Source organism: Sebastes fasciatus, chromosome 22 (genome assembly GCF_043250625.1).
Source record: "Sebastes fasciatus isolate fSebFas1 chromosome 22, fSebFas1.pri, whole genome shotgun sequence".
In the NCBI taxonomy this organism is placed as follows: domain Eukaryota; kingdom Metazoa; phylum Chordata; class Actinopteri; order Perciformes; family Sebastidae; genus Sebastes; species Sebastes fasciatus.
The window spans coordinates 14,874,004-14,897,954 of record NC_133816.1 but is presented as its reverse complement, the minus strand read 5'-3'; the positions used below and the strand labels follow the sequence as shown (position 1 = coordinate 14,897,954).

At 36.2% G+C, this 23,951-nt stretch overlaps 1 protein-coding gene across 2 annotated transcripts; it reads left to right on the top strand.

Annotated features, from left to right (window-relative positions):
- The first annotated feature begins 1,337 nt into the window (after nt 1-1,337).
- Nucleotides 1,338-19,274, top strand: khnyn (KH and NYN domain containing). 2 transcript variants are annotated; one of them, XM_074623527.1, is made up of 10 exons: nt 1,338-1,830; nt 1,935-2,021; nt 4,116-4,373; nt 7,217-7,351; nt 8,485-10,214; nt 11,686-11,816; nt 12,685-12,781; nt 13,591-13,698; nt 14,625-14,726; nt 15,890-19,274. In XM_074623527.1, the coding sequence occupies exons 3-10, from the start codon at nt 4,152-4,154 to the stop codon at nt 16,242-16,244; spliced, it is 2,880 nt and encodes a 959-aa protein (XP_074479628.1). In that variant the 5' UTR covers nt 1,338-1,830; nt 1,935-2,021; nt 4,116-4,151; the 3' UTR covers nt 16,245-19,274. The 2 variants fall into 2 exon arrangements, with proteins under 2 accessions (XP_074479628.1, XP_074479627.1); XM_074623526.1 differs by lacking the exon at nt 1,935-2,021 and having other exon boundaries at nt 1,339-1,830.
- Nucleotides 19,275-23,951: the final 4,677 nt, after the last annotated feature.

Below are 23,951 nucleotides of genomic sequence, written 5' to 3'. Positions count from 1 at the left end.
CTTCCACAGTTCAGAGGGGAATATTGCACTTTTTACTCCAATACATTTATTTTCATACCTTTAGTTACTTTCTAGATTCAGATTACAAAATATAATCAACAAATAAATTACGATATAATATTAAAAGAAATACCTGGCAGCAGGGTTATTATAGTAAACTAAAACTGAAAACGAAAATAAGCAGTGATAAATACTGTTAGTAAACTGAAACTAAATAATATCCTTTAAGAAAAACTAAACTGAAATGATATTGCCGGCGAAAAAAACTAATAAAATAAAATAAAAATGAATCTAAATTAATTTTAGTTTTTTTTTTTTTATCTGAATCACTACTGAAAAATAGGAATGATATGATAATCACATGTAGTTTGGGGCATGTCATAGTTAAGTCAGCACACTGACACACTGACAGCTGTTGTTGCCTGTTGGGCTTCAGTTTGCCATGTTATGATTTGAGCATATTTTTTATACTAAATGCAGTACCTGGGACGGTTTCTGGACAATATCTGTCATTGTTTTGTGTTGTTAATTGATTTCCAATAATAAATATATACATACATTTGCATAAAGCAGCATATTTGCCCACTTCCATGTCGATAAGAGTATTAAATGTCCCATTAAACACCCTTTACATTTTGAACAGATAAAAAAAATCTGCGATTAATCATGATTAAATATCTAATTGATTGGCAGCCCTATTATTATTATTATTATTATTATTATTATTATTGTTATTATTATTATTATTTATACTTCCTATTTTATTGCTGGGTATTGGTGCTTTTTAAATATATTTATATAATATTTATACACCTATTTTATCACCACTTGTGTACGTAACAATCCACTCTATTCCTTTCCCGTAGTTGTCCCGCTTTGTTGTCCTTATTATCCCTGGGGCATAAAACCAATTGTAGTCAGATATTGTATGTATGTACTTGGCAAATGAGATAAATACAGCACATTGGCAGACAGAGGGAGACAGGATGTAAGGTAACATCTCTCTTCCTGTTTTTTGACACAGATCAGCTGCACCAAGGAAACCACATTGTAAACAAATGCAATTGTAAAATATTCTTCTCCTGGATGAGGAGATATGGAGACAGAAATGTGTTAAAAAAAACAGACCCCACAGTATCTCCTTTACAAAGCATGTCTGTGTCACTGAGCAGCCAGTCAACTAAGAGTTAAAAAAAAAAAAAAAAAAAAGACAGAAAAACCCCCATTTCTGACGTCACTGGAAATTCCCTTTATCTCCTGTTTGACCCCCACACACACACACAAAACATTTTATACACATATAAACAGAATATATATGCTCACTTTTATAGCATATTATATGCAAAAATAATTTAATATATGCAGAAAAAAATATAATTAAAATTTTATTTTATTTTTTGGCTTTTAAGTTTTATTCTAACAAAGTATACGAGTCCACGTATAAGGAATGAATTAAATTTAAATTTAAATTTAAATAATTTTATTTTTGTTTTTAACAGCGACACTCAATCCAAGCAACAACTACACCTCCCATGAGCTGTTTTTTCGTTTAGTTTCGGTTTTGTCTTCTGGGTTTCCACTGGTGGTGTTATATGATGAGTGTGTGTGTGTTTCCTCATCCAGCAGCAGCAGAGGCAGAGGAAGGAACCGTGTTGTGTTTCTTTCTTCCGTGCTTTTTCTTTTTCTGTGTTTATTATAGCAACGGGTTGAACTTTGGTCTGATCCATGTTGTTGTTTTACTGAAGCGGAAGCACAAGAAGCGAAGCTGTGAGTTTCTGTGGAGCTGCTGGAAGAAGAAGCGAAACTTTACAGACAGATCATCGACCTCACGTAAGAATACCTACACTATATTTTTATTCTTTCTTTCTTTGGTCTATTTACATAAAGATACATGTTTTACACAACTTAAACAGTTTTCTCTCTTATTTGAGCAGATGTCCTATAAATAGGAGTCAAACAAGTTGCACATACTATGTCATTATAATAATAATAAGGAGACACTACATGTACTTGTTTACCAGGTAGGCTATGCTTATCAGGTGCTCCATTTTATTACTTTATACTTCTACTGCTCTACATTTTAGTCCACTACTTTAATTTGACACAGTCTTGTTGTCATTAACGTCTGATATATGTCCTATAGGTGCATTTAGTATCGTTTTTATATAGTTATATTGTCATTGAGGCCTGATATATGTCCTATAGGTGCATTTATTATCGTGTTTATATAGTTATATTGTCATTAAGGCCTGATATATGTCCTATAGGTGCATTTATTATCGTTTTTATATAGTTATATTGTCATTGAGGCCTGATATATGTCCTATAGGTGCATTTATTATCGTTTTTATATTGTTATATTGTCATTGAGGCCTGATATGTGTCCTATAGGTGCATTTATTATCGTTTTTATATTGTTATACTGTCATTAAGGCCTGATATGTTATATATGTTATATGTTATATATTTTACGTTATTATGATATGTTCTATAGATGTATTTATTACCTTTTTGATATTGTTATACTGTCATTGAGGCCTGATTTATGTTTTATAGGTGTATTTATTATAGTTTTTATATTGTTATACAGTCATTATGGCCTGATATATGTCCTATAGGTGTATTTATTATAGTTTTTATGTTGTTATACAATCATTATGGCCTGATATATGTCCTATAGGTGTATTTATTATAGTTTTTATATTGTTATACAGTCATTATGGCCTGATATATGTCCTATAGGTGTATTTATTATAGTTTTATATTGTTATGCTGTCATTAAGGCCTGATATGTTATATATGTTATGTTATTATGATATGTTCTATAGGTGTATTTATTATCATTTTTATATTGTTATGCTGTAATTATGGCCTGGTATGTTATATATGTTATATGTTATATATTTTACGTTATTATGATATGTTCTATAGATGTATTTATTACCTTTTTGATATTGTTATACTGTCATTGAGGCCTGATATATGTTCTGTAGGTGTATTTATTATCGTTTTTATATTGTTACATTGTCATTATGGTCTGATTTATGTTTTATAGGTGTATTTATTATAGTTTTTATATTGTTATATTGTCATTAAGGCCTGATATGTTATATAGGTGTATTTATTATCGTTTTTATATCGTTATATTGTCATTAAGGCCTGATATATGTCCTATAGGTGTATTAATTATCGTTTTTATATCGTTATATTGTCATTAAGGCTTGATATATGTCCTATAGGTGTATTTATTATTGTTTTTATATCGTTATATTGTCATTAAGGCTTGATATATGTCCTATAGGTATACTTATTATCATTTTTATATTGTTATACTGTCATTGAGGCCTGATATATGTCCTACAGGTATATTTATTATCATTTTTATATTGTTATATTGTCATTGAGGCCTGATATATGTTCTATAGGTTTATTTATTATCGTTTTTATATTGTTATGCTGTCATTGAGGCCTGATATATCAAAATAGTTGATGATTATTTTAATAGTTGACAACTAATCGATTAATCGTTGCAGCTCTATTATTTATAGATATGAACGTATACAGCTTGTATATGCAGAATACAGAGTTCCTTTCATAAATACTGTAAGTACAGTAAATGCCGGCTGAAGATGTACTGTAGGTTGACCTAAATGTCATTTGGAAATCGCAGCAGCAGCGCCCACGCTTAGTGTTACTGAACGCTTCACTCTGTAACAAACACTTCACACTTTCTTTTTAACAGAAGGAAACACAAGTTGGAACAAGTATTTTTATTATTATTTAAAATGTTGCTTTTAAATCAAAAACATTAACTTTTAATTACGATGTAAATTTAAAATGATCATTATTACCTAATTCAGAAACAAAACGAACAGTAACTCTAACATTATACTTGGGTTGTTAATTATCAATGTTTAACATGTGGATTTTAAGACAGTTTGATACACATCGCTCTTTGCCAGAAGAGGCTGATCAAATCTAAATGTAGTAGACAAAAATAGGAGCACAACATATAAATATCACATAAATGAAGTTGCACACTTTAATAAAATTCATTTTGTTATTTTTCCTTTATGTACATTAAGAAATAACTTCATTGTTGTGTTTTTCAACAGTATGTTCGACTTTTGACGGCGATTTAAGAACGAGGGATGGACGAGGAGAGAAGTGATGGAGGTGGTGGAGAACCAGAGGTGGAGGATGAGATGGCGTGTGCCGGGATGCTGCGGGCATCTCTGATCTCCCTGCACGCCACCGTGGAGCGGATATTCAGGGTGACGTTCGGGATCGGGGCGGATGATTTGTCTCCGAGCAACAACGGGCAGATATGGCTGAAACTACGAGGGCAGAGCAACAACGTGAAAACTGCCAAAGTAAGCCATGGTTTGTTTGTTTGATAGCACACAGTGAGATAAGAGTTGAGTCAATACCTTGAGCAATATTGCCCAACAGCTTCTGCTCCCAAAAAAGTTGTACAATAATGACATTTCTTTTAGATTAATATGAATAAAAACACACAATCCTTATTCTGAAATTAGTCCAGATTGTGAACAGGTTTGTCACCATTCATGTGGGAAGTTGTCATTGACATTACTGGTAGTGTGAGTGCACTGTTCCTCGTAAATGACTCATCGAGGGATTTTAAATGTTGATTAATAAGTCTGAGTGGAGTTTCGGTCCAAACATGTGTCAACCTGCTGACAGAATGACTGACAGCACAAAATGAAAAAATGAATTCTGTTATTAGTAAAACTGAACTGCAAAGTTTATTTGTTTGGTCGCTACACTAGTGTGAAGTCGCTCCACTGAGCAGCACGTGTCCTCGTACAATAACAAGACAATAAAAGCCTGTAATCACATGATTGTCAAGCAGATATGCGAGGCTATAAATATATATATTGTACATACATATATGCAACTAACGATTATTTTCATTGTTGATTAATCTGTTGATTATTTTCTCAATTAATCGATTAGTTGTTTTGTCTATAAAATGATGGTGAAAAATGTCGATCAGTGTTTCCCAAAGCTCAAGATGACGTCCTCTAATGTCTTGTTTTGTCCACAACTCAAAGATATTCAGTTTACTGTCATAGAGGAGGAAAGAAACCAGAAAATATTCACATTTAAGAAGCTGGAATCAGAAAATTTTGACTTTTGAAAAAAATGCATAAACCGATTAATCGATTATGCCAACTCATACATTAATCGCCAACTATTCAAACAATTAATTAATCATTGCAGCTCTAATACATATACTGAATATGTATATATACAAATTTCTTTAACACATTAATGCAACTTGCGTTTTTTAGATTGTAGCAGGCTCAGCTTTAAAGTTAGAGGGTTAGGGTGAAGATACTGGCATCATATGAAACTATGAAGCCTAAGGAAATAATCCACAGACGACAGAGAAAAGTACAAACCTGGCTGTGATCTTTAGTGCACCCTTTAAAGGTCATTGCATATAACCACAAGTGTTTTTTTGGCTTGCAATCATTAGCATAATTCTGGTGCAAATAATACAAATGAAGGGGTGGAAGCTCTGAAAGTCTGTCTTTAAACAGTCAGGTACCTGTGTGAACAATGACTACATTTACATGCACAAAATATTCAGGTTTTTGTCCTTATTCTGAATTAGACAATATTCCTACTAAGCTGTTTACATGACTAATGAAAATAAATATTCCACTAGCATTACCGTTTACATGCAGCCGGTGGTGAACTTGTTCGACAGTGCGAACACAGCCTCACTCTTTCATTCCTTCAACCACCTTCTTGAAAAGGTCGGCGTTGTGATAATTGCGCTTATCCAAAAACCTGTTGTTATCCGAGTCTTTCATGACTTTTAAAAGTAGTCGTGTTTCTTTTTCCAACTTGAAATGTGGGCTTTTCTTTTGGGCATCCATCTCTGCAAACTGTCGGCTAGTTGGTTTGTGTACAACGCACAGAGCAGGCTGTAAACAGGAAAGATGCCGTAAATCCTGAATTGAGATGCATATTCTGAAGGCGCTGTATACATATTCAAAGAATGCTCCTAAAACCTGAATAATATCTGCATATCCCACATGTCTAAATCGGAAAATCCTCTACTCGGAATAAGGCCTAATTCAGAATATGCTGTTGTACATGACCCGTATTAAATTCAGAATATTGTCGGATAATAGTGGAATATTAGTGTGCATGTAAACGCAGTCATTGAAACAGGTTGTGCTTGCTGTAATCATTCCTCCTGTTCATATTGGACATTAAAAGATTCATTCATCATGCACATTCATTACAAGAAATACACTCAGACATTTATCTGAAGCTAAATGAGGCTTCAGGAGTCTGAGTTAGTCAAATTAAGTGGGTATTTCCCTTGTGTTTCCCTGGACAGTGTTTCCTTGTTGAGCTGCACAAAACACAAAGAGGGGATTTCATACTAAATAGACTGTAACGTTGGAAGATAGATTTGTCTGAAGCCTCGTATTAGCTACAGATAAACTTTTCAGAACATTTCTGCATTGAAGGAAGGACTGGATTTTATCCCCAATGGTCAGTTTGAACAACAGTAATGATTACAGCAAGCAAAAACAAGTTTCCAATGCTCATATGGGTACCTGACTATTATTTTAAGACAAACCGCAGCAATGAAATCTGTATATAAACATTTGAACCTTCTTCTGAATGTATAGCAGCCTTTTAACTATTAAAAGTTTCCATTTTTTACATCATACAGTAAGGGTGGTCAGTCTAAAAACACACTCTGTGAGTCTGCTTTATTGAAATTATCAATATAAACCAAACATAAAAAAAAACTGCAGTTACATCATTTTATTTAACACTTTTACAATTATACAGTCAACATCTGCAGATAGAATTTGCTCGGTTTTGAAGTGTAGATGTTCAAACGTTCCTTTATACAGTATAATAATAATAATAATCATAATAATGGCACATTTGAGCATCTGCAGCGAGCAAACTATATCTGCTGATGAAGACCATGTGATACAATTGAAAGCTCGAGAACAAGCGAGTAAGTGGACATTGTTGCTGTTTTCGTTGCAAATAATGGATCGTCATGTTGTGATATTATACGATGAACTTGGATGATTTTTACCCCCAAAATGACACATAATTTAGATTTTTTTTCTGCTACTACTACAGTATTTCAGCACTACTACAGTAATAATACAACAATACAATAATGATGTTAAATATTTGTGTTTTGTAGTTATTCGTGAAAGGATTTGTGAACCAGGAGGAGCAGCAGGAGGTTTCTTATCCCGGGGTTCTTCACTGCATCTTCTGCGGAGCCAGAGGGCTGTTCATGGACTGCCTGACAAGAAACACCTCGGCGCATATAGTGGTGAGTGTTGCATTCTGGATCTTTGTTTAGGCTACATCATAACATTTATATCTACATTCATAAAAGGTTGGAACTTACCAGAATAAAGGTGGCGAGCCGTAAAAAACAGAAAAGTGAGAAAATTATGGGCCCAATTTTTTTGCCTATATTTACATTTTGGTAAATTATCCCCATTAAAAGTAAGCCGAATTTGGTATTAGCAGTTCCCGTTTGCAATGTAGCCATTAATGTACATCCAAGTGTCACTGGATTACTTTGATATTGAAGAAAACTTAAAAACATGATGTTTCTCAGGCAAGTTCTGGATTTATAAGCATCTTTATTTTACGATTTCTAAGCAGATTTATGGACGTTTATTTGCGATGGACGTCAGAGATACTGGTATCTTCTGAAAGTAGAAGTCGCGCTGCATTTAGAGATATATGTAGTTTGTCTGGGTGTTCACATTTGACATTTGAGTTATGACTCCAAAAAGGAGTACACTCACTTCCGTCATTGTGCAAATCCCCCATCAGCATACTTAGTTATCATTTTTTTTCTACTGATGATGCAATAATGATATTGACTAATAACGTGATATCATTCTTAAAAGAAATTACATTATTAGTCAATGTCATGCCATCAGTTAAAAATATGTCACACCCCTTATGAAGTAACACTGTGATATTGCCACTGGGAATTTTTAGCCTATTATTAACAAAGAACGTCAAAATACAACTCAGGGAAGTTTTATCACTTCTGAAAACTTTCTTTTTCACTATTAGTTCCTATTTATCTTTACAAATTACTTAGAAATCCCGTATGCATGTGTCTTCACCCCTAGTGAACTAGTACAGGGTTTTTCAACTTGACTTTTATTTCAAAGAAGACATGATCCTCAAACTCTTGTGTGTCATGTGATGGATAGTTTTCAGTATAAAAATGGAGGTAAGTAGTGAACCTCAGCTGAGAATATTCTAAAGTACCAATAATAATGTGTGTGAAAGTTTATTTTAAGGTTAAAGGGAGTAATTTTCGCTTTCAGTCCAGAATGGTGGAAGCATAGCTCCGCTGCTGGGCGCTGGAACAAACAATTGACTTTCACTTCTTATCAATATACGTTCTTTGTTAATCTCATTCTGTTCTGTCTCCAGGTTGGCTCTACAGGATCCCTGCTTATATCCGGTCTTGCCGAGCCGGTGGTGCGAGCCTACTCCCTTATTACAGACCTGGTGGAGAGGTATGAGGGCACACAGTCCAGACGCCCTGAAGCTGGAGACAGAGGCCCCGGCGAATCTCTGGATTCACGCCGAGCGTTCAAAACTCTGGTGGAGAAATGGGAGGACAAGCACATCCTGGATCTGCTGGTGCTGCCGGGATCAGTGAAGGAAATCCTGCTGGATTTGGTGAAAGAATCGGGGCTCGGACTAAGCCCCAGCGTGGCGCTGACAGACGGAAATGCAGGGGTAACAAGGTCACATGAGGATTCGGAGGTTAGATGGGACAAACCCTCCGCCATTACGTACACACTTCCTGAGCCCTTAAGGACTGGTGATCGGTGGGTTGAAGGGATGACTGCAGGTTCAGGGAAAGAGGACTCCTTATTTCAGTTTTTATCTACGTCTGCAAGCGCCCGAGGGCGGGCAGAGGGTGCTGAGGAAAGACTCATGCATTCTCCACAGGAGGTGGGAGAAGAGGAGCAGGCGGCAGCGTTAGTTACCGAGGCGAAAGAGGGACGGGGCGAGGATGAAGAGAAGGAGCTGCAGTTGTCGGTGGGAAACAAGGAGTTTTGGCTTCTTTTGAAGTTCTTCACAGCCATGGGGTACACGGAGGACGTCGTGAAACGGGTCCTCGACCGAACGGGGGCTAAAGAGGCCTCGCAGATACTGGACGTGGTTCAGCAGGAGCAGGATCGCAGCGACCGGGAGCAGGCCGAGAAAAATCAAGAGAGAGGAGGAGGAGAGAGGAACCGACCTTGCGAGACGGAGCACAGAGAAGACGTAGAAATGGAAGTAGAAGGAAACGAGGTGATGAGTAGTAACGGAGAGGTGGTAGACGTTCGCGGGGGAGACGGAGCGACGAAGGGAAAAGGTAGTGCCGAGGAAAAAGAGGAAGGACACGAGGAAGACTTTGTCCTGGGAGTGGTGAAGAAAGCGGCAGCCAGCTGCGGGTACATGGAGCAGAAAGTGGCCAAAGTCTACAACATGTTGCCCGATCGATCCACTCACCAGCTGCTCCTGGAGCTGCAGAGAGAGGGGAGCAAAGAGACAGACGCCTTCAGGGACGAGCCCAGAGAGATGGATGATGTGGTGCTGGAGAAAGAGGGAGCAAAAGTTGCACCATCTGAGGACAAAACAAGAGAAATTGCAGTAAAGAGAAAATCCGATGATAAAAGACGGGTAGAAGTGCCAAATCTAACTGTATCTGAGTTCATTAAATTCCATAAACTCACAAACTCACACCAAGTCGTCCTTCCTGAAGTCAAAGGGCCACCCATGCCGACTTATCCCCCAGCCCTAGATTCACCACTCACCAATTTCCCATCCAACAAACAATATGGCCAAACCATCACCTGGCCCAATCCATCCACCTCCAAACAAAACCATCCGACCCAAGACAACGCCTTAAAGCCAAAGCCCCAGTCTTCTGTCACCTTAAAACAAGCGCTCCAAGCCCCTCAATTCCCCATCTTCACTAGGAACGACTTGTCTCCCACCAGAGCGAGGGAAAGGCGGGGCTTCATGGCCGCTTCTTCGGTGGTTGTGACGGGCGAGCAGCGTTTCATGGAAGGCTTGCAGATGCCCTTCGACCTCCAGCTAACAGACAAACCTGGCAACCAGAAAGTGAGGACGATCATTATTGACGGGAGCAACGTGGCCATGAGGTCAGAGTCAAACATTCTCTAATATATATATTTTATAATATGCTAACTAATATATTATTAGGGTTAATACTGTATGGCACTGGCATTTAGATTGTGTGTCTGTTTGAGGAAAGATGGTTAAATATAAGGGATTGTTCTGACCTTAAGGTGACACAATGTCACAATGAAACTTCCCCAGTTGATTACTGACATTAAGACAATTATTTTTTGTATAACAAGTTTTCTGAAAATGAATGTTTAAATATGCACATTAAGCATTGTCTCGTCAAATATGAGCTAATTTGCCTAAATATCCAGAACAGAAATCTGAACATTGGATAAAGCCAGGTTCAACATCACTGTTTCATTTTGTTGACATATTAGAGTCGAACGTTTTTAAAGATATCTCTTTTTATCGTACATTTTCGCCATGTTTTTAGGAATAAAATGTTCTATTAATCAGGCTATGAATGATATATGAACAAACCCCTCTATAAAAACCTTCAGAATATAGACAGGAATAAAACTGGGAAGTTTGGTGGATGTAAGTGCTACTGAAGTGGAGATTTCTGGCTCAGTGTCTGAGGAAAAAACAACTCAAAAACAGCCTTTAAAGATATGTATTGTAAAATGTAATACATTTTAAAGGCACTATAGGTGAATATGGTAAAACTTAAACTAACAGATACCAACTTGAAACCTCCCTAGTTGATTACTTACATTAAGAATAATATTTAAATTTATTAAAATATTCATTTAAATTTAAATTTTCTGAAATTTCATGTTTAAATATGCAAATGAGGCATTATCTAATGCTATACGTTTGAGAAATCAACAGACGCAAATAGACAAAGTACTAAAATAAACACCTAAATGTGTATTTTGGATGTTTTCTTTCCACTAGTCTGAAAGAAGAAAATTGACCAGTGCATTAAAAACTATGATTTTGCCTATAGTGTCTCCCCTTAAAAATTAAATATAAAAGCATATTACACCACAATATGATGGTACAAAATGACACGAACTATACGCTCAGATTAATGTCTTAAAGGTGCCCTGTGGAGTTTCCTTGCAAACTAAAAAAGTTATGTTTACATTCATTGTTTCTCACCAAAACTCATCGTGTTCATCCTTGAGATCTAACAAACATGTTGAATACATTTCCCTCCTCGTAAAAAGTATTTTCAAGCAGAATAGCGTTAAACCAACAGCAGGACTATGTGTTGCATCACCTTGCTCCATAGCGCTACTAGTGGTCAAAAACTCCACACAGTACCTTTAATAGCTTGGTATTAGACTTCAGAATAGCAAGTTTTTTCCCTGCAAACATTATTGGACACTGATGATGTTATAGAAGAGTTCATTTCCATTAGTCCCATTTGGTTGTTGGTTAAAGAGCTGCTGCTGGACAAAGAAAAAGCCACACTTCCTGTACAGTAACAAAAGGAATAACCACTTTAACTCTGCATATACTGTTCCATGTTTTCCACAGCCATGGGTTGGGTCACTTCTTCTCCTGTCGAGGAATCGCTCTGGCCGTCCAGCACTTTTGGGACCGAGGTCATCGTCACATCAGCGCCTTGCTGCCACAGTGGAGACAGAAGAGCGACCCCAAGATCAAAGGTAGCACTTTCTGTCTCTCATGTAGTATTGTAAACTTGATATCTCCAGTGTTACTGTAATATTATTACTTTCCCCAGTAACGAGTAGTGCAAATGGATTACAATTTCCAACACAGGAATGATATTACAGTTACTAATCCAAGTACCACTGTGTTACCAGAACACAATTTGTTTTTACGCCTATTCGTGCAAACAGGCTGTTTAAATACATATACTCTCATTGCTCCTCTTTCTTTTTTGTACTTCCGAATGTATAATGTATGTTTATACAATCTTGTGAGGATGGCATGGAAAATTAATGAAAAAAAGAAATACACCTATGCATGTTAATTTATATTATTTATTTTTGGTGTCCATGCACCTGCATGTTTTGTCCCATTTACTACATGAAATGGTGCATTTTTTTAAATATTGTAATATACTTGTAATGTAAAATATATGAGATTTATAGAAAATAAGCTGAGACATGAAATAAGATGTAAATCCTGTCATTGGAAAAAAAAATGCATTTAGTCCTCTTTATTCCATAATACCTATTTTGTTTCCTTTTCACAAATATTTTAATTAGAAAACTAATTTATGTCCAACTTTATTTATCAATTGATCAGCTATTTCCGCTCGCATTTTGTTAAACATTTTTGAAAGCCAATACAAACTGTTTGCAGTCTAGCTCCGCTGCCAAGGTTACTTTTTGTTAAATGCACAATGTGGTTTTAAAATGACAAAGGCCTCGTGCGTGTGTGCTACTTGTATTTGCGTCTGAGTCACACGCAAGGAGAAGAAAACAAATGAGTGAGTTGAGCGAACATGTGAGTGTGTGGGCGTTGTGTGCAGACTAAACATAGCGTTGTTTGTTCCTGCCCTCTCAGAGCAGCACTATCTGACGGAGCTACAGAAGCTGGGCCTGCTCTCCTACACGCCCTCCAGAGAGGTGCAGGGCAAGAGGATCAGCTCCTATGACGACAGGTACTGTAGACACACTGATGCTTTAAAAAGTGTGCCAGTCGTGTGTCTGTGTTGTTTTAGCAGGTGGAAACAGAGGCCTAGAGATTAAGAGTGTATAAAAATAAATTTACTGGTGTCATTCACAAAAGAACTCAAGATAATTAACATAAAACTACTATATTCTAGGACTGTTAATCGATTAAAATGTTACAAAATATAATGTAATAAAATATTATTATATGCAATTAATCTCATGATTGTCCATAGTTAATCACAAATAATCGCAAATGAATCGCATTTTTTTTTTTATCTGTTCAAAATATACCTTAAAGGGAGATTTGTTAAGTATTTCCTACTCTTATCAACATGGGAGTGGACAAATATGCTGTTTTATGCAAATGTCTGTCTATATTTATTTTTGGAAATCAATTAACAACACAAAACAATGACAAATATTGTCCAGAAACCCTCACAGGTACTGCATTTCGCATAAAAAATATGCTCAAATCATAACATGGCAAACTGCAGCCTTCATACAACCGTTTCCTTTGTGCATTGCATTGTGGGAGAATAGTGTGCATCCACAGCACACTCAAAAAATGGACCGTATTTAGTGCATTCTGTCTGGTTTGAGAGTATTTGAGTGAACACGCTACATACTCAAAACCTGCTTAGGATGAGTAATGCAGTTTGGATCTGGGACTCTGCATTTGTTGCTTTTAGTCCTTCATAAATGTTTATGAGCACCACTGTGAGGCGCCAAAGACCAGAGCATTTTCACTTCTTTTTCAGACTGATTTGAGATCTTTCATTTCCCCCCGTTTCCGCAGACTAATGCTGCAGCTTGCACAGAAGACAGATGGAGTGATCGTAACCAACGACAACCTGAGAGACCTTATAGACGAGTCCCTCGTATGGAGGGACATCATCAAAAAGAGGTATAAAAAGACTGCACATCACTGAAGTGTAACAGCTTTCCTAGAAGTTGGATCAGGACTATGTTATATCATCCAGACATTTTATTTTTTTTAGCTCCATGATCAGTAATTTTCCTTTAATTTAAGTATATTTTGGATCGAGTATTGTGTTCAGATACTGTTGGTAATGCAATCCCTCATAACATGATACATGAGAAAGCTTTCTGATAGAATTTTTTTTTTTTAAAAGTCTTTGTTTGTTGTAAAACTCAAAATTATTCAAAATAAATTAAAATTATTAAAGGAATTATAAGGGAAAGCAACAAATACTCACATTTGTGGAACTCGAACCTTGAAATATTTGGCATTTTTATATGAAAAATGACTGAAATGATAATCAAAATAGATGTCATTCACCTGCTTATCAAATTAATCAACTAATCGTTTCAGCTCTTCTTGTATATATTGTTAGGTACAATAGTTTAATTCATAACAAAACAATATTTTATAAGCTCTACATATTATGTATGCAAAAAAATCTTAATTTGTAAAGTAACTAAAGCTGTCAAGTAAATGTAACGCAGTAAAAAGTAAATAAATAAGGGAATTAATACAAAGATAAATAAATGAAGAAGCAAATTAAAACAAAAATATCATTTTATGACACATTTTATCAATTAAATAATGGCTACATATATTTTTAATATTATTTTTGCTACATTTAATGACATATTTATTTATTTATTTATTTATCGAGTCATTTATTTATTTATTATTTACTTTGACAGGTTCCGTTCTCCATAGTAACAGTGTACGTCTAAGGTTTATGTGTATGTAAAGGTTTGTTGTTGCTGGATAAAAAAATATATTAAAAAATATTTCACAATCTTCCCCTGAATGAATAAACAAATACGATATTTCTCATCTCATGCTTCCTCTCCACGCAGACTTCTTCAGTACACGTTTGTCGGGGATCTCTTCATGGTGCCGGATGACCCTCTGGGCAGAGGAGGGCCTCACCTGGATGACTTCCTACGCACAGAGCACAGGTATTAACAGCCTCACACACTCATACAGACATGATAGACACACATGCATATTTTAAATTCATCCATTCATGCTTTTACTGCTTTTTCTTCAGGGTAGCTCAGAAAGATTATTTTTTTCAATTATTTATTTGGACGATAGTTCAGAATATTTCACTAACTCGAAAGAAATAGCCTTGCAGTTACAGAAGTCTGCAAAAACATGAACAGCAAAACCCTTCATATTATCCTTTTTTTCAACAATATGCATCCTATATAATTTTCAATACCTACGTAGTAACAAAGATGTACATTAACATGTTGTGAGACAATCCAGTAAGTTATATATGTGATATACTGTATATACTACTTTATTTAATGTTTCTATTATATTATTGACTAATAATTATATAAATAAAAGGGACAATTAATAGAAGAGTAGATAAATAGGGGAATTATTTCAAAGGTAAATAAATAAAGAAGCAAATTATTATTATTTTAAATATTAATAATAATGCTTCTATTAATTTTAAATATTATTTTTGGTACATTTAATGGCATATTTATTTATCGAGTCATCATTTACTAATAAATGAATAAATAAATAAAAAAGGGAAAATTAAATAGAAGAGTGGATGGATAGGGGAATTAATACAAAAAAACATAAATAAAGATGCAAATTATTAGAAAATTTTAAATATAAATAATAATTAATGCCTATAATCTTTTTAATATAATTTTTGGTTAATTTAATGACATATTTATGTATTTATCGAGTCATTATTTACTAATAGATAAATAAATAAATGAATAAAAGAGAAAATTGAATAGAAGGGTAGATAGAAAGGGAAATTCATACAAATGTAAAGTAAATAAAGAAGAAAATTATTAAGAATAATAAATGCCTACATTTATTTTTAATATTATTTTTGGTACATTTAAATGCATATTCGTCATTTATTTATTTATTCATTATTTATTTTGGTAGTTTATGTCCTCCATACACTTCCATTGAAAGTCACAATAGCTGGTGCAGCTATTCCTCCTTTGAAGTCTCATTCTCCATTTTCCCATTTTTTACATATTCTGCAGAAAGCTAGTTTTAGTTTAATTAGTTTCAGGTGAGAAAAATAACTCAATATAATGGCACTATGTTCTCTGAATGAAGTTCCTTATTTCCTTCTCAGGACTCCCGGCCCAGGAAACCACTCTTTTGCCGGCGTAGCCACCGCTTTCCCTTCCGTCAAACCTACGCGCTCCCAAACAGAGGTCCTGAACTTCCGCGACCGAACACTGGGTGGAGGTATCCAGAGTAAAGGGAGGGGACGTGGGAAGGGATGGGACACGGGACACCAGCAGAGGCAGCTGGGAGCTTCGAGACTGGAGTTCGGTGCAGAGAGGAGCCCAGAGGACACAGCCGTCCTCAGAGAGCAGCTCTGTCAGGTTTTCCCGGGTCAGGATAACATGGTGGCGCTGGTGCTGCAGTGCCACCCGGCAGAGACGGACATGAATGCGCTGTCTGATCTGATCTTGGAGCTGTAGAAGGACTAGACATCTTTTAGTCTTAGTGTTTTCCCCGGGTTGATTCAGACTTTTTCCCACCAAAGCAGCTACAACAAATCACAACATCATTGGTCTGCTTTAGCAAGGGTTTTTATGAAGATGTGCCGTTTCCCTTCAAATTTTAAAAGTATTTTTAGACCTGTCAAGCAGGGTGGGACTAGTTTTCCCTAAAACAAGAGACCAGATATTGTATCAAACATGAAACATGTGTAAATTTCTTGATGTTGAAGCTGGAACAGGACCAGCTTTGTCAAACTTTCCAGTAGCAGCCTCTATTTCACCACTTTTGTCTGCAGTATCCAAAGCAACCTTGTCTCCTCCTCATCCTCCAGTGGCCTCAACTCATCGTCCCCCATCTACCTCACCTCCACTTTCTCTTCTTTCTCCCTTAGTATACTACAATATGTTGATCCTTTTCCTATCCTAAAGGACTAAATTGGATAATAAATTAGGCTACAAAAGGACAGGCGGAAAGAGACCAGTGAAGAACAAATGGATTAGGGATACTGTAGGGATCGCAGTGGCGCTCCTTCGGTTGGTCGCTTGGTCGGTTGGTCGGTATTTATTTAATGGATTACCATGAAATTTTGTAAAGATATTCATGTTCCCCAGAGGATGAGTCCTAATGACTTTCATGATCCCGACTTTTCCTCTAGCGCCACAATCCGCACTTTGAATTATGACCAAATACTTTCAAAACTAATGGCATTCCCATCAGCCTCAGCTGTACTTGTCTAATTAGAAAATGCTAGCATGTTAACGGGCGAAACTAACATTGTGAACATGGTAAACTAGTTGTCATTTTCATGCCCAGCGCCCAAGTTGTGTAAGTAGTAAATGCACTTGCGCCCATCTGTGCAACCATGAGGGTCTTTAAATGAGGTGTGATCAGGTGCTTTGTTGATGCATTGTTATCTTGAGGCAGCAGAAAGCGATTGCGTCATTGACCATCAAAAACCTGGTATAAAGTCTGGCGCAGTATTTTCCTGCTATTTAAAGGACGCATTATTCAGATAGTGAGATGCGCCTACATAGGCAGGTTCACAACACGTGTACACTCAGCAGCGCTCTCCCTCCTCAGTTAAATACAGTGTCGGCACGAGAATTTTTTTTTTTATGTTAAGGAAAACACAAAATTCAGGCAGCAGGTGACAATTTCAAAATATAATGCAATACAATGAAGTAAGGCTCTCAATCATTCTGTGTTGATCAACCTGCAGCGCGCTCTCAGCTCTCCTCTGATTACTGCTGTGACCAGAGAGATCACATTGCACCAACGCCTCTGTGGCGTCTCCTTTCATCATCCGTCTGTGTGTAGACTTGGCTACTTCAGAGCTAACGGACCCTCTCCCCCTAAACATTAAAATAGGGCCCTTAGTCTTGTTTAATGTCTTTAAAACATGACCAATGAGTAATGACGCCTCATTAGGTGACTGCACATCTCTCGTGTGTTTTTATGCTTCAGCGCCGGAGACAGCCACGGCCCAGAGGCAGTATGTTTTCTCGTTGTCCGTCTGTCCATCCATTCGTATGTCCGTCAGTACCATTTTCGTGAACGTGATGTTTCAGGAACACCTTGATGGAATTTCTTCAAATTTGGCACAAACGTCCACTTGGACTTGAGGATGATCTGAATAGATTTGGGGGGTCAAAGGGCAAAATTCAAGTTTACTTTGTCCTCACAAAACCATTGGCCATAATTCAAGAATCCATCTGCTAATTCATCGTGCAGCCACGTTATCGTTAGAACCAGCACCTACTCTACTGTAGGATTTTGCATTTTGAGCAACTGGATTAAATGAGCCATTTTTTAGGAGAGGATTACTGTCTTTTAGAAGTCGTTTTTCGAACAAGAGCAATATAGAAAACCTTTTTTTTGTTCTGTTGTTATTCTGAATTTACTGCAACCTGCTAAACTTCATGTCTTATAGCTTCCTATTGCAGACAATAAGTTGTGAGAGGCACATGGGGTAATGAGGAGTATAGTTGTGGCTAGTTGTTGTATCACCAGCTGTGGGGATGGATGTCATTTTGCAACGCTAGAATAATACTAAACCTGTCCTCAATATTCTGTACACTTAATTTTATATTTTTAACTTATTTTAAGCAAGTGTGATGTCGTCATGATCGTAGCTTTGAGCCTAAGATAATAAAGAGAGTGGCTGGATGTGCTTCAGGAGGGGAGATCAAACCAAAAGATGATAGCCAGTGAAGTTTTCATCAATCTCTCTTGTGACCGAAGTTCAGATCCTCACTCCGATCACTCAAAGGCAATTTTTAACACAGTTTTTGTTTATATATATGTACATTTTAAAGGGTAACTTTGGTATTTTCCAACCTTTCCCATGTTTTTGTGTCTAAGTGACTAATGGGGACAACAATTTCTGAAATTGTTCCAGTATTGAGGGAGAACGCCGCGGACGGCAGCCACTAAACGGGCTGTAATGTAATCGCTCAGGGCAACTCTTCACCGTCAATGTACGTTCACTATAAGTGCTTGTTTTTGTCACGACAGGCTCAGATTGTTATTATAAGTGTCTGACAACATTATGGAAAGGACCCTACAGGGAAATAAAACATTCTTCAGTTTCATGACGCAATAATAAACAGATCGGATCAAGTGAAAGGTAAAGAAAAACGTTTCATTTCTCTGTAGGATCCTTTCCATAATGTGGTCAGACACTTGCAATAACAATCTGAGCCTGTCAGTGACAAAAACAAGCACTTTCAGTGGACGTACAATGACGGTACCAAGTTGCGCCAAATGATTACATTGCAGCCCGTATAACTGCTGGCAGTTACAGCGTTTGACCTCAATGATGGACCAATTTCAGAAATTGCTAAGTAATTGCATTACTTAGACACTTAGACACAAAAACATGGGAAAATAATGTCCAGGTTGAAAAATATGGAAGTTACCCTTTAAGACCTTAATGCAAAATTCTGCCTATGTTTCTGTATTATAAAATGTTTCTTCATTCAAAGGATTAAAAAAAAAAATCGAAGTTACTGTCGGTCTTTAAAGTGTTTTCATGGTACTCTGTGTCTCTGACTTATTTATTTTAGTTTTCTCTATCAGGCATCTCGGTTAAAACAAGGCAGGGGGAAAAATCGATACAGCATAGTATTGCGATATTTTGGCAATCAATACATGGACGTCAAGTATCAATCTTTTATTATATAAACTATTAATTTCTTAACAATCCGACGCCCGCCAGCAGTTCTGGCTGCTATTCTGTCTTTCAGAGATTGTATTAGGCTCAGTTTTAAAGCTATAGTCTTAAAGCGTGTTAGCTTGTCGGGAAGAATGCTAAATAACGCTCCAAAGTTACGCTCAATTTTGGCGAGGAAAAACTGGCGTTTGACATTTTTAACGGGGTCCCTTGACGTCTGACCTCAATATATGTGAATGAAAACTCTGAGATGAACAGAGTGAAAACTATCTTATTAGATGAAACAGATATTGACAAACTGCATCATTTTCAGTTGAAAAAAGTTAATAAATCGCAATATATGTTATCGCAAAATGTTTAAAAATCGCAATAATATCGTATCGTGACATAAGTATCGTGAGAATATTGTATCGTGGGGCCTCTGGTGATTCCCACCCCTAGTAAAACGGCAAAAATTGGTTAAAAGTGATGTCTAGGTTACATACAACGAATGTTTCAGCTACGTTTCAATGACTTAATTTCATTGTGAAGCAGGTCCTAAATGCATGTTATGTATATATACTCAGCAGTTATAATCTAGATGTAAAAACGTTCACTTTTCCATCACATTTAGCTCTGTTTTCACCTCCACATCACCAAACTAATGCTTACTAAATATAAACAGTGCTTCCCAGTCTTTTTTTATCAGCAGCCAGTTTCACATGTCATTGCAGGGTGAACACGTGTAATAAATAACATTCATTATGGTCTTTGTTCTTTATACGTAAGTGGGTCAGGGCTGTGGTATTGTGCATGCTGGCTCACTGGAATGGCTGTGACACACTTTCACATACAACGGGACCATAATTCATTTGATCAATTACACCATTGTTTACCCTGCAATTAGGAAATGTCTGCTGTGAAAAGGGCCTATTGCTATGCAAAGCAGCAGTTAACACCAGTTACACCTGCGTTTGACAAGTTGGCAACGGCTGCTGTGAGGAAAGTTCATTCAACTTTAGTTTCAGTCTCAGAACCTGCTCAGAAAATTGTGTCAATGAATGCTCTAAGTCTCTAGTTTGTGATTGTAATGTTTCATGAACCTGTGATTATCTTAGAGGTCACCACAGGTCATTTTATACAGTTAAGTCAAGTTTCAAAAAATGGTCTCACTACAATGAAATGGCTACTATGGGGACTAACATCATCACGAATGAATACAGTTGGGCTCATTGGATTCACAAGAGTCTCAGCTTTACAGTAATGCCCAATTTGTGTAATTCCAAGACTGTTTAGGGACCCTAGTTTGCAGAAATATTCAAACACACCATTTTAGAATAGGTGAAAATATGTTTATACTGCAATATATTTATATTATTTATTTATTATTCATTAAAAAAAACTGCATGTGATTATCATAAAGTGGGCATGTCTGTAAAGGGGAGACTCGTGGGTACCCATAGAACCCATTTCAATCACATATCTTGAGGTCAGAGGTCAAGGGACCCCTTTGAACATCGACATGCCAGCTTTTCCTTGCCAAAATTTAGCCTAACTTTGGAGCATTAGGCTAAATTTGGTCCTTCTCAACAAACTAGTATGACATAGTTAGTACCAATGGATTCCTTCGGTTTTCTAGTTTCTTATGATATACATACCTTCACTCTAGCTCTAAAACTGAACCTGCTTCAGGGCCATAATGCATGCTGTAGCATTGAAATAAACTCCTGTCCATGACAGTGTCCACTAGAGGTCAAACTTTACCACTATTTATCTGGAAGTGTGCAAAGAGAGTGTCTGTGATGCACAGACGTAAGTATGTGGCTTATATAACTTAAGCCATAAAGTAAATTCCTTCTATAAAATGTTGTTTTTGATTATACGTCCATGTTTTGAAAGCTCCATGTTTCTGTCCTTTCCTTTTGCCACAGTTTTATATTCAAACGTCTCTGCAGTGATTTGATCTCAATGTTGCCTCGGTTTGCATGAGACTGAGAGCCAAGACAGAATCTGTAAAAGCCAAAGACTTGAAACTTGGACTTGGACTTGCAAATGAAATGACTTGTGAGCATCTCTGCTTTTTTAGTTTAGGAAAGTATACTTTGTATACTTTAACTTATAGTACTTAGTCAATGATTTATGTATTACATAAAGATACTTGCTCCTTTTGCTATTTGACTTGATGATTTGACTGTAATAGGCTACTCTATCAAAAAGTAAGCACAACTACAAGCCAAGTATTTTTTTCTGTAGGCCTATAAGGCAAGAATACCTAATTATACTTTTCTTAAGTATATCTTGATCAAAAGATTAAGTAAGTAGGCCTATAAGCCAAATATACTTAAACTTTTCTGTATATTTGTCAGTATAAGGCAAGTATACTTAGACTTTTCTGTGTACTTGTCAGTATAAGCCAAGTATACTTAGACTTTTCTGTATACTTGTCAGTATAAGCCAAATATACTTGGACTTTTCTGTATACTTGTCAGTATAAGCCAAGTATACTTAGACTTTTCTGTATACTTGTCAGTATAAGCCAAGTATACTTAGACTTTTCTGTATACTTGTCAGTATAAGCCAAATATACTTGGACTTTTCTGTATACTTGTCAGTATAAGCAGAGTATACTTAGACTTTTCTGTATACTTGTCAGTACAAGCCAAGTATACTTAGACTTTTCTGTATACTTTTCAGTATAAGCCAAGAATACTTAGACTTTTAAGTATACTTGTCAGTATAAGCCAAGTATACTGACTTTTCTGTATACTTGTCAGTTTAAACCAAGTATAATTAAGTATACTTTTGTTAAGTATATCTCTGATAACTACATAAAAAGTAAACTGAAAGTATACCCTCTTATTTTAAGTTCAAAAGAAGTATACTAATAGCACACTTGAATAAACTTCATTTTGGTAAGGGTTATTATGATGTTTCCCCCATACAGAAATCCCTTTAAGAGCTGCAGGAATTCATCTGCAAACTGTGAATGTTTGTTGTATATTGTATATTGTATTGTATTGTATATTTTTCTTGTCTTCTTCTCATTCCTCTCGCTATTGTGACTCTGTTTTTTGTTTGTTTGTCCAGAGCCTATAATGAATTATCACACATACGTATATTTGTGTTTAGAACTAGAGAGTATAAGCCTTGTTACATTTTTTGGACTTCAGTGAAGAGGAATAAGTCGTGTCCTTCTAAGAATAGATGCATATTAAACCGGTTAGGTGATGTCTGATTCACCTCTGCAGGAGATTAAAGTGGGTGGTGGTTGACGTATCTTTGTAGCATCAGTTTAACCCATTTGCATACCGGACAATAATTAAGTACAGGCAGGTAACAGTGAATGCGTCAAAAGGAAAACAAAAATAAATGTCATGGGGCGGGAGAGAGAGAGCATGTTATTTATAGGCACAGATGACCGTGATCTGGTATGTTGTTGCTCTAAAACTAAAACTAACTGTACTGAATGTTGTTAATAGGTCCAAATTAATTAGAAAATTATAAATAATTTAGTATCCCAGCCTCCCAGCATGCACCAGGGCAACATATTTATGGTCGTAAGTCCCGGAAAGCCGAGACTTTACTGTTTACTTACTGACTATATCTTTATACTTGCTTATTTATAAGATCTTTATTTGTCTTTACTGCCTCTTGTTTGCACTGTCCCCCTTTGCTGCTGTAATCCTTCAAATTTCGCCACTGTGGGACTAATAAAGGATGATGTTATTTTATCTTATCATGCACTATTGTATTATTAGATTATTATTACTCATGCATTAATGCAAGTTATAAGTTTCATAATGACTTATCGACAGTTTAATTTCTTCATATTGTGTAAGTTTGGTCTTGCATTCACTGTACTTTCTTTAAATACATATACTTATTGAAATGGGCCAACATAATGATTAAGGAAGGTGTTACTTTACTCATTTTTTGTTAATAGTAATACCCTATTTGATGATTATTTTCATAGGGACAGAGAAGGTGAAAGTGTACCTGTCTGTATGTATTCCCGTGTATTTGTTGGTCAAATGTCCCTGCTGTGGGACTAATAAAGGGTTATCTTATTTTACCTTGTACTATAATATTATTCGATTATTATTACTCGTGCATTAATGTAAAGCAGGATTTTAGTTGTAGTTGATTAAGGTGGAGCAACCACCTCTCCTAACCACTGGTGCACTTTAAACTTTAAACTTACTAGACTGCACATATTACATCTATTTATTGTACACTACATTTTTTTTTTTATTGACGGACGGTACACGCTATGTCCCTTCACTATGTATATTCACTATGTTCATTCACTATGTATATTCCGTATTTCTATTTCTTGTTTTATAATCTTTTTGTACACCTGTACCTCTGTATCTGCGCTTGCTGCTTTGACACCTGAATTTTCCCCCGGCGATTGGTAAAGGTTCATATTATCTTATCTTATTCAAGGTTCCAGCATCACAGTTCCATAGTGCAAAACATATTAATAAAAAGGCAGTAAAAAAAGCTAATAGTGCAAAGTACAAAGTACAAATAC

Excerpts from the sequence above, each read along its gene's own strand:
- khnyn (XM_074623527.1), top strand. The coding sequence starts at position 4,152 with ATGGACGAGGAGAGAAGTGATGGAGGTGGTGGAGAACCAGAGGTGGAG. Across the intron at positions 4,374-7,216 it reads ACAACGTGAAAACTGCCAAA|TTATTCGTGAAAGGATTTGT; the intron begins GTAAGCCATGGT and ends TGTGTTTTGTAG. Across the intron at positions 11,817-12,684 it reads GAGCGACCCCAAGATCAAAG|AGCAGCACTATCTGACGGAG; the intron begins GTAGCACTTTCT and ends CTGCCCTCTCAG.